Source organism: Quercus suber, unplaced genomic scaffold (assembly GCF_002906115.3).
Source record: "Quercus suber isolate HL8 unplaced genomic scaffold, Cork oak 2.0 scaffold_664, whole genome shotgun sequence".
Lineage (NCBI taxonomy): Eukaryota > Viridiplantae > Streptophyta > Magnoliopsida > Fagales > Fagaceae > Quercus > Quercus suber.
Window position 1 is genome coordinate 152,736 of NW_027070105.1, and position 14,973 is coordinate 167,708.

The window sequence follows — 14,973 nt, forward strand, 5'->3', positions numbered from 1 at the left end:
GATTTATCTTCCAGTAAATCAATCATAGACCTTATGTACTCATCATTGAGAGTAGATTTAGCTTGTTGCACTAGCTTCACCCCATGGTACAAGTTAGAGGTGACCAAGTCCTTCACATTGGTTTGGGCACATCCTAGCACAAACCCATTTCCATAGTACCCTAATGGTAATTCTGGGTTCATTTTTTTTCGAACACTAACTGAGAAAAGGAGCTTGGCATTGAGTGAGGGTGACATGTCCAATGAGTTGCTCCAATAATTATTTGAGAGGCGAAAAAGAGTAAAAAACACATAGGCTCCTTTAGATCAAATCCATTATATATCTTCTCCATGATACCCATTGCCATTGGCATCTGCATTATCTTCTTTATCCCAAAGCTCTTTCATGAAATACTCAAATTTCTCCACAATGCCCTCTGGCATAGACACAAGCACTCTCACTGCATCAAAGTCACCAATAACCGGTAAAAATAAGCAGTAAATATCACTTGTCAGAGACCCCATATGTAGTGGCTTTCCTTCTCCAAAATCCAAATCCTCTAATCCTAACTTCGACCATTGTGATATAACCAAACTTGTGGTTAGGTCCGTTTTCACCGATTTATCTTCCAGTAAATCAATCATAGACCTTATGTACTCATCATTGAGAGTAGATTTAGCTTGTTGCACTAGCTTCACCCCATGGTACAAGTTAGAGGTGACCAAGTCCTTCACATTGGTTTGGGCACATCCTAGCACAAACCCATTTCCATAGTACCCTAATGGTAATTCTGGGTTCATTTTTTTTCGAACACTAACTGAGAAAAGGAGCTTGGCATTGAGTGAGGGTGACATGTCCAATGATTTAACCCAGCAACGCCACGTGTGAGATGCGAGTGCTTCAAAGGTTGTACACTTGAGCGAAGGTACACATTGCCTCTTGAGGTGAAGGATATGAGAGGTGGTGAAGGTTAAGGACGTAGGAACGAGCGGCTGAGACTGAAGGAACTTGACCATGTCAATAGTATTGTTATCGTTGGGATTAGTTCTGGTGTATTCGGGATGAGTGAAACTTGATTTTGGGGGACTTCGAGGTTTTAACATGTGGCGGTTGTGCAGCGGTGTGATTGGTAGACCAAGATTCGGCCTGGCCGTGATGTGGGCCCATGTTTGTAAAAACTGTGATGTGCCAATTCCGTCGCATAGACAGTGGTTGATCGCGGTGCACAGGATCATACCTCCACAGCGTAGATTCGTCACCTTAAAAAAACAAATTAAGATTGCAGTAAGGCAAGGAAAACATTGATGACTGATATAATTGGTTGGGCTGTTACTATGTACTCCAGAATTAAACTTCATTTCTCACATAAACTTGAGATCCACTCTTCTGTGAGGGAGAATATAGTTCTAAAAGGAAAACTAGTAGGTTCTTTTAGAGCACAAAAAAATTTTGCTCTCTTCTTTTATATTTATAGTGAACCTTATCATGAATTTAATGAGTAAATTTTACCGTAAATGTGAGAGGAAAGAGTATTATTCTATGTTCTAAGAGCACCTAAAAATTATTCTAAAATACATAATAATTTTTCAATTCATTGTGATTGATGTATAATTACATAAATTAGTTAGGTGAAAGTCTTAATCACAACAGATCATATCCTAAGTAAGAAAAATATGATGTCATGTCAGCATCTTCTCTTTAGATACCATTGGTGTTAATTAGACACCATACACAACCCAAAGTTCACCAACTGAGCTCGTGAAAGGCACAGAAGAACCAGGAGCAATTTCAGCGTTTTTAGGTAGGGTCACCTACTTTTGGGTCATTATCTTGATAGGAACATACATATGGGGAACATATGACTTGTTGTGTCACTCAAACCGAAGCCATTTAGTAACTTGCCATTACTAGTATTTTTAACTATGGTACACTTTTTAGTTTTTACTCTTTTGTCTGTGAATTTTTTATTTTTTGGGTGCGTGTGTTTGTTTTCTTATGTTCGGTAGAAATTAAGGTAATTAGGTATAGCCAAATTGCTATCTTTATTCTTGAAAGAAAAAAAGAAGAAGAAGAAGAAGAAGGTATGGCTAGAGTGATTTCAAACAATTGATTATATGATAATATAGTGATGTTTCTAATGGTCTGTATGGATTGAAGGAAAAGATGAGAGAGTAGAGTAAATTAGTCAAAATTTAATTTCACTCTCAACCCAAACTAGGTGAAAATAACAATTACCCATGTGAAATTTCCCTAAAATTCAAAAAATGATTGGGCATGTCTGACAAACTGACAGTGTGAGTCAATGGAAAAGACAAAACTAGCCCTGTCCTGGCGAGCAGGAATGTTGCAAATTAAGCAAGGCACCATTCAAAGCGACGTGGTTTTATTTATGCACCTTAGTGTATTGTTAGGTCGGCACTTGACTTGGCAGCATCATTTGCTGAAGGGATATATGATTGAAAGAGATTGTTCAAAGTGGAAGAGCTAGAACTATAATTACAGCACTAAGCTTAACAACCGGTTATTTGCTAAGTTTCTAGGATAAAATGGATTAACAAAGGACCAAAACATGTGGACAATAATAGTAAAGTCATAATTCAAAGACAGTAAGTTTTTTAATCTAGAAAGAAACAAGAGCTCTTGGTTAATATAAAGAAATTTAAAGTGAATCTTTTTTATATTAAAAGATTTATAAGGGGGGCTTCTTTTTGGGCTTGAATTTTTAAAACCCCACAAACCCGAAAAAAATGAAGAGAGATGCTATAAGGAAAAGCAAAGAATACAAAAGAAACATTGGCATAACAAAAGAAAAGAAATAAGACCTGAACTACAAGAGGAGGAACATCCAAGAAAGTGAGAGCTTCCACCCTATACAAGAGCTTTCTCCAAGACCTGTTTGGTTTGTTGGAAAGTTGAAGAAAATCTTCAGCAGTGATGTCCATGAAAGCCTCAGCAAAAACAGCACCTTCTCCATTACAATCAACTTCAAACTTCTGTTCATCCTCAGCAGTGGCTCTCAACCTCCCAGCTAATGGGTAGTAATCCACAAGAACTCTGGAAAGAGAATATTTCAAGTTGTCTGAACTCACAGATTTCTTGAAAAGGTAGAGATATTTAATGGAGAACCTAAGGAACTTTTGGTCATCAAGATTAGAGAGATACAATGAATGCTTTGGAGTTGGGGTACTTGGGCAAATTAAGATGGGTTGGTTTGCATAGCAACAATCTGGGAGTTCTACAGGAGATTTTAACATATTTTCTGTTATGTTCTGCTGTTTTTTTTTTTTTGGGTGAGAAAGAGAGATAGAGAGTGAGCGAGCGATAAAAAGACAAGGTGAGAGAAATGGAGAGCTTTGTAGACAAGAGAACAATGGGTTCTGTCGAAGATCTACGGTTGGATATGGTAATAGATACGATCAGACACCTTTAAAGAGTAAGAATAAGGAGAGGGCCGGAGCATTACGCTAAAAATGTGCCCTCCCTTTTGAGCACTTTTTTGTGGCATCAAAAATATATATTTATCCAGTTTTGGGTATTATCAAAAATTAATAAGTTAATAAAATTAGATTGTATAAGAAATTTAAACTATTGAAATATGATAAATTTAATCATTTAACCATATATTTCTAACACTCCTCCTTATATGTGGGCCGAAACTATCTTTTAATAAGTGATGTCTAATATGTGGGAATTTAAATGAGAGGTAGAGTGGAGGAGACAAGGATTTCATGCTTTGATATCAAATTAAATTATCGATTATCCCAAAAGTTTAAGTTATTGAGATATGATAAATTTAATCATTTAACCACATATTTATAACACATAATTTGCAAAGATCTAGTTGTTTTAGTCTATTTATCTGCACATTGGTTAGCCTTCCCATAAATATTTATGTTCAACGATAACATTAAGGAACATCCTCGGTTGGATCTTGCAATCAATTAACAGATATTCTAGAATAAGGTTTTTAGAGGAGGGATTATTCATCCAAAAAAAAAAAAAAACTATAACTTCAACATCCATTTGAACAACAAGAAAGGAGAAATCTAACCAATAAATTTTGTTTCTATTTAATTATCTTTGAAAATAATGATATTGTTTAATTGTGTTTTATTAGCCCATGCGATTAGGTGTCTGAATTTTAATCGAAAAGCTTAATATATTGCACATAAGTTATGCACTTATCTAAATAGGAGATGACAATTTTGCCCTGCTCCTTCCTGCTTCGCTCCACGCGGATTTTTTCCGCCCCGCAAAGGTAGTGGGGCGGGGATGGGGCAAGATTTTATCTTCGCACCATGGGGCGAGGCAAGGATAGATAAGACTTTCAGACCCACCCCGCCCCATCTCGCCCCACATTGATAATAGTTAAATTGTAAATTTTTTATACCCTAAAACCCTACTATTTAAACAAATATATCGTTAGCCTATTTTATTCTACGCAACATGGCTCCTTGCCTCTTTTTTCTCTCTAGCAATGTTGGAAATAAGGTATCAATTTTAACTTTTTCTTTTGTCTTTATTAGAAACAAATTTATATATTATTGAATTTTTGATTTTGTATTATGAGATTTTTTGTTGTTGTGATATTGTCTTGTTAAACACTTCAATAATATTTTTCATTTTTTGCTAAAAATTAGTTTGATTTGATGGGATAAATTTACTTATAATTTCAAGTATATTTTTATTAATGAAAAAAGTTTTACTAAATTTTTTTTACTAGCTATGAGAAAATTAATAAGAAATAGAGTTTTACAGGGTGGGGTGGGGTTTCTCAAGGCCCCAAAGGGTGAGGATGGGGTAAGAAAACTTTTCTCATCATGCAAAGTGGGACAGGTATAGGGCAAGACAAAACTATGTGGAGCAGAGGCAACGACCCATCATTTGGCCCCACCCCACCCCATGGCCATCCCTTATCTTTATCAAATTCATATCAATAACAAGTAATGTAACTTCCAAGATCATAGGTATTTTAAAAAAATAATGTTACTCCCAAAATCACACATTGGAGAAAATGATATATGACCAAAAACAATAGGATAAAAAAGAAGAAGGGAGAGGATATATTTGGACTTATTGCTTTAAAAATTATAGTGTCATTGTTCCAACATGATCCTCTTTATTTCGCTTCCTTCTCATGATCAATATTTTAATACTTGAATCTGATAATATATAAAGTATCACATTAGTTAAAATTTTAAATGACATGGCATTACTACACCTTTAGATTTGTAAATTGTAATAATTAATTTAAATTAAAAAATGGATCAATTTCAAATGGAGATTATCATAACACGAGTTAGAGATTGAAAAGTGTTTTAACATAAGTTTTATATTTATAAAGATGTACAAGTAGCTTGGAAAGTTACCTGTCTATCTTGTATTAGGATTCTCTTTATTCAAAATTGATCAATTTCATGGTTTATTACAAATTTAAAAGCGAATCCTCTATATTTGAAATAGATCTATTTCAAAAGACACGTGGTGTACTTTCAAATCTAATAAATAAAATCTCTAACCGTGAAATATTTTTGGCATGGACCACTGAGAATATGTTATCACTAGACGCTTCATTCTTCACCCAAAGTCTATCATTTACTAGTAGCAAATTTTCAATAGATCCATGTACAAGATTCAATTATCTTTTCTATCTTTTCAACTTTTTCATTTCCATATTCATATTTTTCTACTAAACATTTAAAATAAATACTTGCTTCAATATAGATTATAATATAACTAAAATAAAATAAAATTTAAAGCTTGGAACAATATAATCTAATTTATCAAATAACTTCACTTAACATTATAATTAACTATAATCTCAACCTTCACAAGTGAAGATAGATTAACTTGAAATCAAAATGTGGGTTCCAGTTAGTTCAACTGGTAAAATCTCTGATGGTTGTATAAGAGATCTGATGTTTAATTCCCGCCTACACCAAAAATTGACTAATGTCTTGGTTTGATGACAAAAAGCTATTATCAAAAGCGGAGGCTATAAGTTGAAACTCTCTCTAAATAAAATTTTAAAAAAAAAACTTATACTGTTCACATCAATTGTATATAAACACAAGATATAAATAATGAAATAAAATTGATTCTAAAAAAAAAAAAATTATCTGCCTTAAATATGATTTTTGTTAATCAGTTCATTGGTAAGGTCAAAAGAGTGATTTAATATTGAATGGTTATCCAGAGATACTTAAAAAGAAAAAGAGCGAAAAATAAAATAAAAATGTAGTATATAGTTAGACATTGACCACTTTTTAAGCCAAAATAATTAATAGACAAGAAACAAATTTTATTTTAAGTGTGAGTATATATATATATATATATAAAAGTATGCTGTTATGATCAAAATTATGGGACCTTTTTTTCACTTGAGGGCCTAATGTGTTAACATAAATGGCCTAGTATCTAGGGCTATATCAAACCTTCGTAGATATATTGGATTATTTGGCAAGGAAACACTATTTTTGTTTTAATTGTTGTGCATACGCGTCATCCTTTAATTAAAAAAGGAAAATAGATTGCATTTTTTTTTTTTAAAAAACTTTTGTTGTTGATGATGGTTTATTTAACGCTCGAGATGTGATCCATTTAACGTGGATTAACTTTAAAATATCCATTCTCTCCTTTGTAGAGGTCTAGAGAGAGTTGCAAGTACCACTTAACAAAAAAAAAAAATCGAATCATTATTATCTCACTTTTCTTTTTATTTTTTTAAGAAAAAAGTTAGAAACAACAATATCTTACTTGCAAATTGCAATATTACTTATTAGTTAATTGGATAGAGGGCTGCAATCTTGTTTTAAAATGCAACAAGAATATAAGTCAGTAACCTGTCTCTTCAAATTTGGTGGAAAAGACTAAAAAGTGCTTCGAAGTCCAGTTAAGAAATAGAATAATGATAGTCACACACTCCTTATTATATACTTATACTAAAATACAATAACGAGTAAAATCGTGTTTAAGGAATGTACATATATATGAAGTATACAATAACGAGTAAGTAATAAAATTTCCTGCAAAAAGTATATTTATAGCAGTACTGGACTATCCTCCCTTAAATGTACGTACCTAAGAGTTTTATAACATAGATAAGCTTTTTGGTTGGCAATTGGCATTCTTTTTCTTCGTAGGGGAAGGGGTTCGTTGAATTGGGAGGCCATTTGACTCATTATATCCTATGGTTTGCGTAATTTGACCACAACTTATGAAAGATTCGATTCTTGCAATTTTGTTTTAATCTTTTCTTCTCTCTTTTTTGTCTCTGTAGATAAACAGTATTGTACTTTGTCTTCTTTCTTCAGTGTCTCCTAGAATTCAAAAGGTACATCAATAATTCACTTTTTGATTGGTTAGTGAATGCTGATTTATCTTTTAACGAAAAGTATTTCCAGGGAGTGTATCCTGGAATTTAAAGGATACACTCGCCCTTGTGTTTTTGTGTTGTGACGAATCTAATCGAGTACTTTTTCAAATTCCATTGAGATTTGAAAATGTCTGAAAAATTTTGGGTCCCTAGCAAACTATTCTTTTTAAAGTGATTCAATGAACTATGAAGATCAAAATCATCCTTTTGTAGATGCCTAGATATACAAGAAATCTAGTACAAGACAATTGATAGACTTCATATCTGAAATATTTTCTAGCTCATTTTCTATGGCTATTGTTCTTGCTTGCTCGTGGCATGCATGCAGAACAAAATTTCTAAAAAGAAGCATTTGGATATATGTTTTCTTCTGTAAACCACACTTTCATATGTTGGATTGTGTGCCCAAATAGTGCACAATATTGATGTTGAAATGTGTGGTTAAATAACCCACAATATGTTTGTGTAATTCTCAAAAGAAATTACCTTACACGATATTGTATATAAGATGATTATTATTAATAAAATTGTTTGAATAATGGAATTGCATGTTTTGGCTATGATTGGCTGTGTGGGGTTTGACATGGTGGTCAAATTTGCAGTTGAGATTTCTCAGGGATAATGAGTTGTAAATGAGGATAGTAAGGTGAATAAGAGATCTAATTTTAACGTTTATTTAAACGTTAGAGACTTTAACGTTCATGTCTTGTCTTAATTTATAAGAACTGAAATGAACGTTAGCAACTTTTGTGAGTTTTTAGATATCCTACTTGAGATCTCTAGATAAGATAACCACACAAAAATCTTACAGAGTGAAAAAAAAAAAAAAAAAAAAAAAAAAAAAAAAAAAAAAAAAAAAAAAAACTTGCAAAATGAAAAAAAAAAAAAAAAAAAAAAAACACTGCAACCCAAACACTATTTCACTTTTATCTCCCCATTTGAATATTTGTTTTAGATATTCACTCTCTTAGTGTTTTAGTTGAACGAGAGTTCTATTTCAATTTGAGTTCTATTTCAATTTTGCTTCATCATATATTTTTAGAGATGATGAATCATATTTTTTGTTTCAAAAAGTAACAATGGACTTTAGTTAGGAGCCTCATGGAAGAAGCCAATTGGAGTCATGAAGCAGAACGAATCAATTTCATTATCTGATAATATTTATGTAATTAATAATGATACAATCATATAGATACACCAAGGAGCTTCGTAGCCCAACTAACACTTCATTTTATTTTCAATAGAGATATATAGGGATCAAATTCCTCTTCACCAACCATAAAATTATAAATAAATAAATAATTATGTATACAACAGTTTCTTTAACTTTTCTCTTCTTTTTTTTTTTTGGGGAGGGGGGGTGAATAATTGTTTTTCACTTGTTGAAGTGGCAAATAGTAGTTAGCATAATATCACTTTTGATGTAAACAGAACATAACCTGCTACCTCATCAATTGTGAAAAATATTGTGAAATTTTAAGATGTAATTAATAATTATACTTATGTTTATGTGAGATCAATACACATGAAACTCATGTATATTTTGAGAATTTATTGGACAAAACAATAATTAGAGGTTGTTCACATATTTTACACATATTTTAAAATTTTAATTTTACAACCTCACATCTTTCGTGCGATGGTCACTACACAAGTTTGTGGGATATGGGAGTAAGGGCTGGGGTTCAAGTTTTCAAGAGGGAGAGCTTTACACACATATACTCTTAGATTAAGTTAGAGTAGAATTTCTATCTTGTATAAAATAAATAAATAAATAAAGATTTTTAATTTTGTACATATTTTTAGCCTTATTAGCCAATCCCTTGATTATGGCTTGAATTAAGGCATATCAATTGTCCTTGGTACAAGTCTCATCAAGACCTCCTATCAAAAAAAAAAGTCTTATCAAGGCCTGAATCAAGGAGTCCAAATCTTCTGTCCCACTTTTTTTGCTCCACTCTATACTCCACCAATAAATATTTGCACGTGTTCATCTAATTAATTAAATATTATCATTATTGACTTATTAATACTACAGTTATTAATTAATAATAGTATTTAATTAATTAAGTAAACACGTAGTAAATATTTATTGGTGGAGTATAGAGTGAAGTAGGAAAAGTGAGACAGAAGATTTGGACTCTGAATGAAGACATTTCCTAGGAGTAGGGAAATAAATAAGTAGATACAAATCGAGAAAATAGTTTTTTATACCTTAACTTAATGTTTCCCAAGAGTGTTGCCGAATCTTTGCCTACTTTCGAAAAGATTTCAACCAATATGTCAGTATAAAGATATTCTAATAAGTATTCACTTTTTGGTTTTTTTTTTTTTTTTTTTTTTTGAAATAATGTTATAACATTTCAGATTTTGTTCTATTATTTATTTTTCTTTTTCTTTTTTTAGAAATATATATATATATATATATATATATTTGTATATTATAACACTATGTTTAGGACTTTCATTCAGATATTTGCAACAATTGAAAATTGAAAGTTAGGGATTTTGGAGTAGAAAAATGAAAGATTAAAAATTGTCAAAATTTTAAAATAAGTCAAAGCTCATATAAAAGTTCTTAAAATTTTTATAGGTATATTGTTAAATTTTTAAAAGTATATTGGTTTATTTTTAAATTTACTCTTAAATAGTCAAATTATTTATTTAAATTTTTTATATATGAATTACACTTTAAGTTAATTTATACTTGCATCATATTTATTTGGAAATAAAATTTCTGTTAAGATTTTTATTTTTTTAATTTTTTGTATTAATTAATAATTTTTATTCAATTTTATTTTCAACTCTTATTTTGCTTTGCACACACCTTATTAATTTCACAAGAGGTGTTTACGACATAGGCACCAACGAGCTTTGGCTGAAATGACGTCCACGTAGGTCTTCAAAATGCCTTTAACAATAGGGTAGAGTTTTTCTTCTTAAAAAAAGAAAAAAAAAAAAACAAAAAAAAAATTACTATATTCACAATATTTTTATAACAGATCATAAGTGGTAAATTATTATTAGTTATAATTTTAATTTATCACGGAAAATACTTTTTAGCCTATCAATAACTGCCAAAAACAACCTACTACTTAAAACTTGTTATAAAATTTTTGTAAAAATTTTGTAAACATGATAGCATTTCTAAAAAGAAAAAAGTTAGAGTTAACACGTTATCTCCATTACAAATTCAGCTTAGGTCCAGTGTCGTGTGCACTAAACCTTGTAGGATGCTTCCACGTGTCAACATCTTATCATGTTTAGTGCAAAGGTCACACTAGATCCAAGTCTCTCACCTTGGGGAGGATGAACGTTGCCACGTGCCAACATCTTATTAGGTTAAGTGCAAAATACACACTAGATCAAAGCCTCTCTCCTATGTGAATGTTCATATAAAAAAAAAAAAAAAAAAAAAGGGAGGATATATGATTAGGATTAGGATAGCCAATTTGGTACAAAACATACTAATTAGTAATTACTATGCGTTGTTGCTTGATAGGCGGTGGGGAAATTTTTTTCATGGCACAGTGTCACTGTCAATCAAGATACTCAAGAAGGGGCTTTTCTATTTTAGCCAAAAAGAAGAAAAAGAAGAGGAAGCAAACACAGAGAAAGATAAGAAAAAGGAGACCAAACCTGCCTTATTCTTTTCCCCCTCCCCCAGCTTTTGGCTCTTTAAATAGCAAGAAAGCAAGGATTTTAATGCCCAAAAGCAAAACTAATTGATCACACCGAAGTGTAAAGTCTAATTCTAAAGAGAGTGTTTTTCTTTTCAACGTAAAATGATTTTAATTTGAGCAAAATTTTCGGAAGTTCCAAACAATTGGAAAAAAAAAAAAGAAAAAAGAAAAAAAGAAGAAGATAAATACGTTTCCCAATAAATATTTTACACCTAAACCAAAAATAAAGACCTAAAATACCACAAAAACAGGAGAAAATTTATCATATTTTTGCTATATGTATCCACCCTCTCACATGAGGTGGGTCTCACAAGTGTGGGGTCTATTCTCATGTGAGAGGTTAGATACGTGTAAAGAAAACATGTTATACACTTATACTACATCACAAGAGAGAGACAATGAAAGTATTTGTTTAAGGAACATAGTAGTGATTAAGGAACACAATAGGTAATAATTTTGCAATCACTTACTCCATTTTTTTCCCTGGCAATAAATTTGAACTACTTCGACACCAATTGATTCCTGACTTGAGTGAAAGCTTTTGAGCTTTAGTCACTTCATAAGACGGAGATATTATGGTAGTTGGTTCTTTTATAAAGATTAGAGCACATGGAATGAAACGACTTGAGCAACTTTCAATTGTGCTTAAAGTTTCACCCGATGGCTCCATTAACTTTGTCCCTCATAGAGTCCTTCTGTGTCGAAATAAAGTTTTTTGTTTTTTATTTTTTATTTTTTTATTTTTATATCTTTCTATAGCAGATTATGCCTTTGTAGGAGATATATCGAGTATCTAGACGGTTTATGCTGCTCAAAAGACTTAAAAATCTTTGGGGGATCTGTAATAGATCTAATGCCTTTTAAGCAAAGATTCCTGCTGCCACCATTACTTAGTCAATATAAACTTGTATGAATATATTCATCATTCAGACTTTAGAGAATAGCCCAAAAAACATTGTCAGAAAAAGTAACTAGCACCATATTCCCAACACAATATTAGTTGCAAAATTTTCATGACAAGGAAAATCCAGAGTTTGAAAACCATGGAGCTTTTCCTGATTATCTTTTCACTTAAAAGAGTAGTGAATATTCCTATATCTATTTAAATTCATAAGCCTTTTGGAATCAAATTTCTTAAGAGCATTTTCGTTTTCTCCTATTCCAAGGATAACCAAAATATTAGTCCGCCACGATAAAATGGAATCCAGTTCCTGTCAAATATACTTAAATTTAGAGGGATATATGCCTAATCCACGGCAGATAAGCGTATCAGAGATTTATTTGGGGATCAAAACCTCATTCACCAATATGTTTCAAAATTGCATGCGTCTTCATCATTTATGCAGTAACAGCATCAGCATGCCTGCTCAATTATGCAGAACTCTGATCCCATTTTACCCTAACCCAAATTGGTCACTTTGACATATAAGTTCCTAGCATATATTTACTAACCTCAAGAAGTGGGCCTTCTGATTCCTCAAACCTTTGTTTCTTCATTATAGTGCCAGAGTTTGACTCCCCTAATAGAGTCCAGCCAAACTTCATTGTCCGAGGGGAACTACTGTGTATTACCATTTGCCACACAAAATTGCAGCAAGCCACTTACCATACCCCATTTCCCTACTTCCCTCGACAATAGATGCCCTCGCTACTGTGACTACTGACTATGACTAGGATCTGCTCATAATATTAATTGTTTACTACGAATAATGGAAATGAAAACATGAGATGTCTAGCTGTTGTACTCAACCCTGACTTCAGGTTTAGATGGTTTTTTTTTTTTTTTTTTTGGTCTCTCTTTTTTCTCCTCTGTTTTTTTGTTTGGCCTGAGTAAAGATGTGAAATAAAGCTGCTTCATCTAGATATCTTCGTTCTACTTTACCAAATTGCAGTAACAGAGATCCATATAAGTAAATGCTTAATAAAAATAGCATAGAAAGGATCAAATTTCACGGACCATGAAAACAAAAAAATTTCTTTCAACTGCAGTTCTTATTGGAATGAACTAGTGAGAGGAAAATGGAGCAAGTAAACATAGGAACAAGAAGAATTATGGGGAGAATAGACTATGATCATAACCGAGCAACATAGGAATTCGCCTGTGTGACATATCTCACCCATCTATATGGATTGTCCGTCTTGGACTTCTTAGCTATCTGCAAGTATTTTACCTGCATAAAAAAGAACAGAGAAATAAACACCTTAAACCATTAAAAAGGAGATAAAAATGAACACATGGGGAAAAAAGGTTTGAGTATTAAAGGGTAAACATCTTGTTATATGGCAGCATGCCAGTTCTATGATAAAAAATGTTAGTTTTTTTTTTTTTTTTTTTTTTTTAAATGTTGTGTTAAAAAAAAAAAAAAATCTCAATGGATATCTGAAGACTAAAAAATAACCATAACAGATAGAATGGTACTCAATGAAATCCTGCCAACCATTACAAAACCAAATGTTGTTATCAGCTTTCTTCAATTCCATTTGCCAAATACCACCATAGGGAGTAGTGAGTGTAGCTACGGTGGATAGCTCAGCATTGTTGAATCCTGACCACAAGTACCCATCCACACTGACGTGAAAACACAGAGCATCCTTGAAAAGTTTATGCATCAATTTTGGGGGTGAGCTATCTCCCATTGCTACACTGATGTTTGCAGTGTTGTATGTGCTGCTCAATAGCTTCACACTGTTAAATCCTGTTGAGTCATATCATCCACACACACATTAATACATAGATATGTATCCTTTTGCAATGCACCATTTTCAAGGATGCAGAGCATCCCTAAAAAGTTTATAATACATTTAACACAGCTTAGCACTATCTCATCAAATTATGTCAGATGAAGCACAGGAATGCTGAATAGTCTTCGTGTGAACCCTGTCCAGTCATATCACCTACCCGCACGTCAATACATAAATTGCATCCTTTTGCAATGCACCATTTTCAAGGATGCAGAACATTCCTGAAAAGTTTATGATACATTTAACATAGGTCAGCAGTGTCTCGTCAAGTCATGTCCAATGAAGCATAGGAATGTTGAATAGTCTTCACGTGAATAAATACACAACCTCCTTTGCAGTACACATCACCAGCCCACTGCTATAGCACAAGCTATAGCCATATCAAATAGCTGCCTCAGCGAACCATATGCACCAACAGGTGCCACTGTATAGCCAAGTCGTGTTCGCAGTTTTGCATGTGCTCCTCAACACCTCACTGAATAATACACTGTCAAGTCATATTATCTTTATTCACGTGAATACTTGCCCTTGCAAAACTCCTATATAATGTCCCAGTTACATCTACCCTTACAAAACATCTACGCATACTGAAGTCCCATTTACATCTACCCTTGCAAAACATCTACACATATCGATCAAAAGTCACATTTTCCAATGTCAATGTGTAATTGGATGCTACCTCATTTTCCAGATAACTATAGAAAAGAGAGAGATTCCGACGAGAGGGAACACTATGCCGGATTGCGATGGGACTAGGACTTTCGTGTGAATGAGTCCAACGCTTTGCATGATGATCTCGTGCAACTCGGAGTGCCTCTTGTCGACCGTATCTTGCTCACACTGCCACGGCGAAACATGCACCAATATGAGCGTGCAGTGACAAAAAAAAAAAAAAAAAAGAGAACAATTTGATGATACTACATAGGTCCCGGTATCACATGCTATAACTGGCGGAAGAGCTGACTGCTGCAACGAACAAGCAACTCACTCTGACGGAATGTAACAATGTCCTCAACTACGAGGACTATCTGTCAGAGTGAATGCCTATGTGGTATGTGTGTTATATCTAGGGTTAAGTTAATAATGTTAGTAGAGTTAGTGTTCAATATGCAATGCATGCATATTGGTGACATTGTGTAAGTTATTTTAAGTTTTCTGTGTTATGTTCCAATTGTTTATTGAAAAACATTATGT

At 32.7% G+C, this 14,973-nt stretch overlaps 1 protein-coding gene across 1 annotated transcript; it reads right to left on the reverse strand.

The window, feature by feature from the left end:
• Positions 1-242: 242 nt before the first annotated feature.
• Positions 243-3,455, reverse strand: LOC112012402 (alcohol acyltransferase 9). The gene is made up of 2 exons (XM_024044799.2): positions 2,802-3,455; positions 243-1,238 (listed from the first exon to the last, which is right to left on the reverse strand). Exons 1-2 carry the CDS (start codon positions 3,231-3,233, stop codon positions 315-317), a joined length of 1,356 nt encoding a protein of 451 aa, XP_023900567.2. The 5' UTR covers positions 3,234-3,455; the 3' UTR covers positions 243-314.
• Positions 3,456-14,973: the final 11,518 nt, after the last annotated feature.

Excerpts from the sequence above, each read along its gene's own strand:
- LOC112012402 (XM_024044799.2), bottom strand. The coding sequence starts at position 3,233 with ATGTTAAAATCTCCTGTAGAACTCCCAGATTGTTGCTATGCAAACCAA. Across the intron at positions 1,239-2,801 it reads TTCCTCCTCTTGTAGTTCAG|GTGACGAATCTACGCTGTGG; the intron begins GTCTTATTTCTT and ends TGTTTTTTTAAG.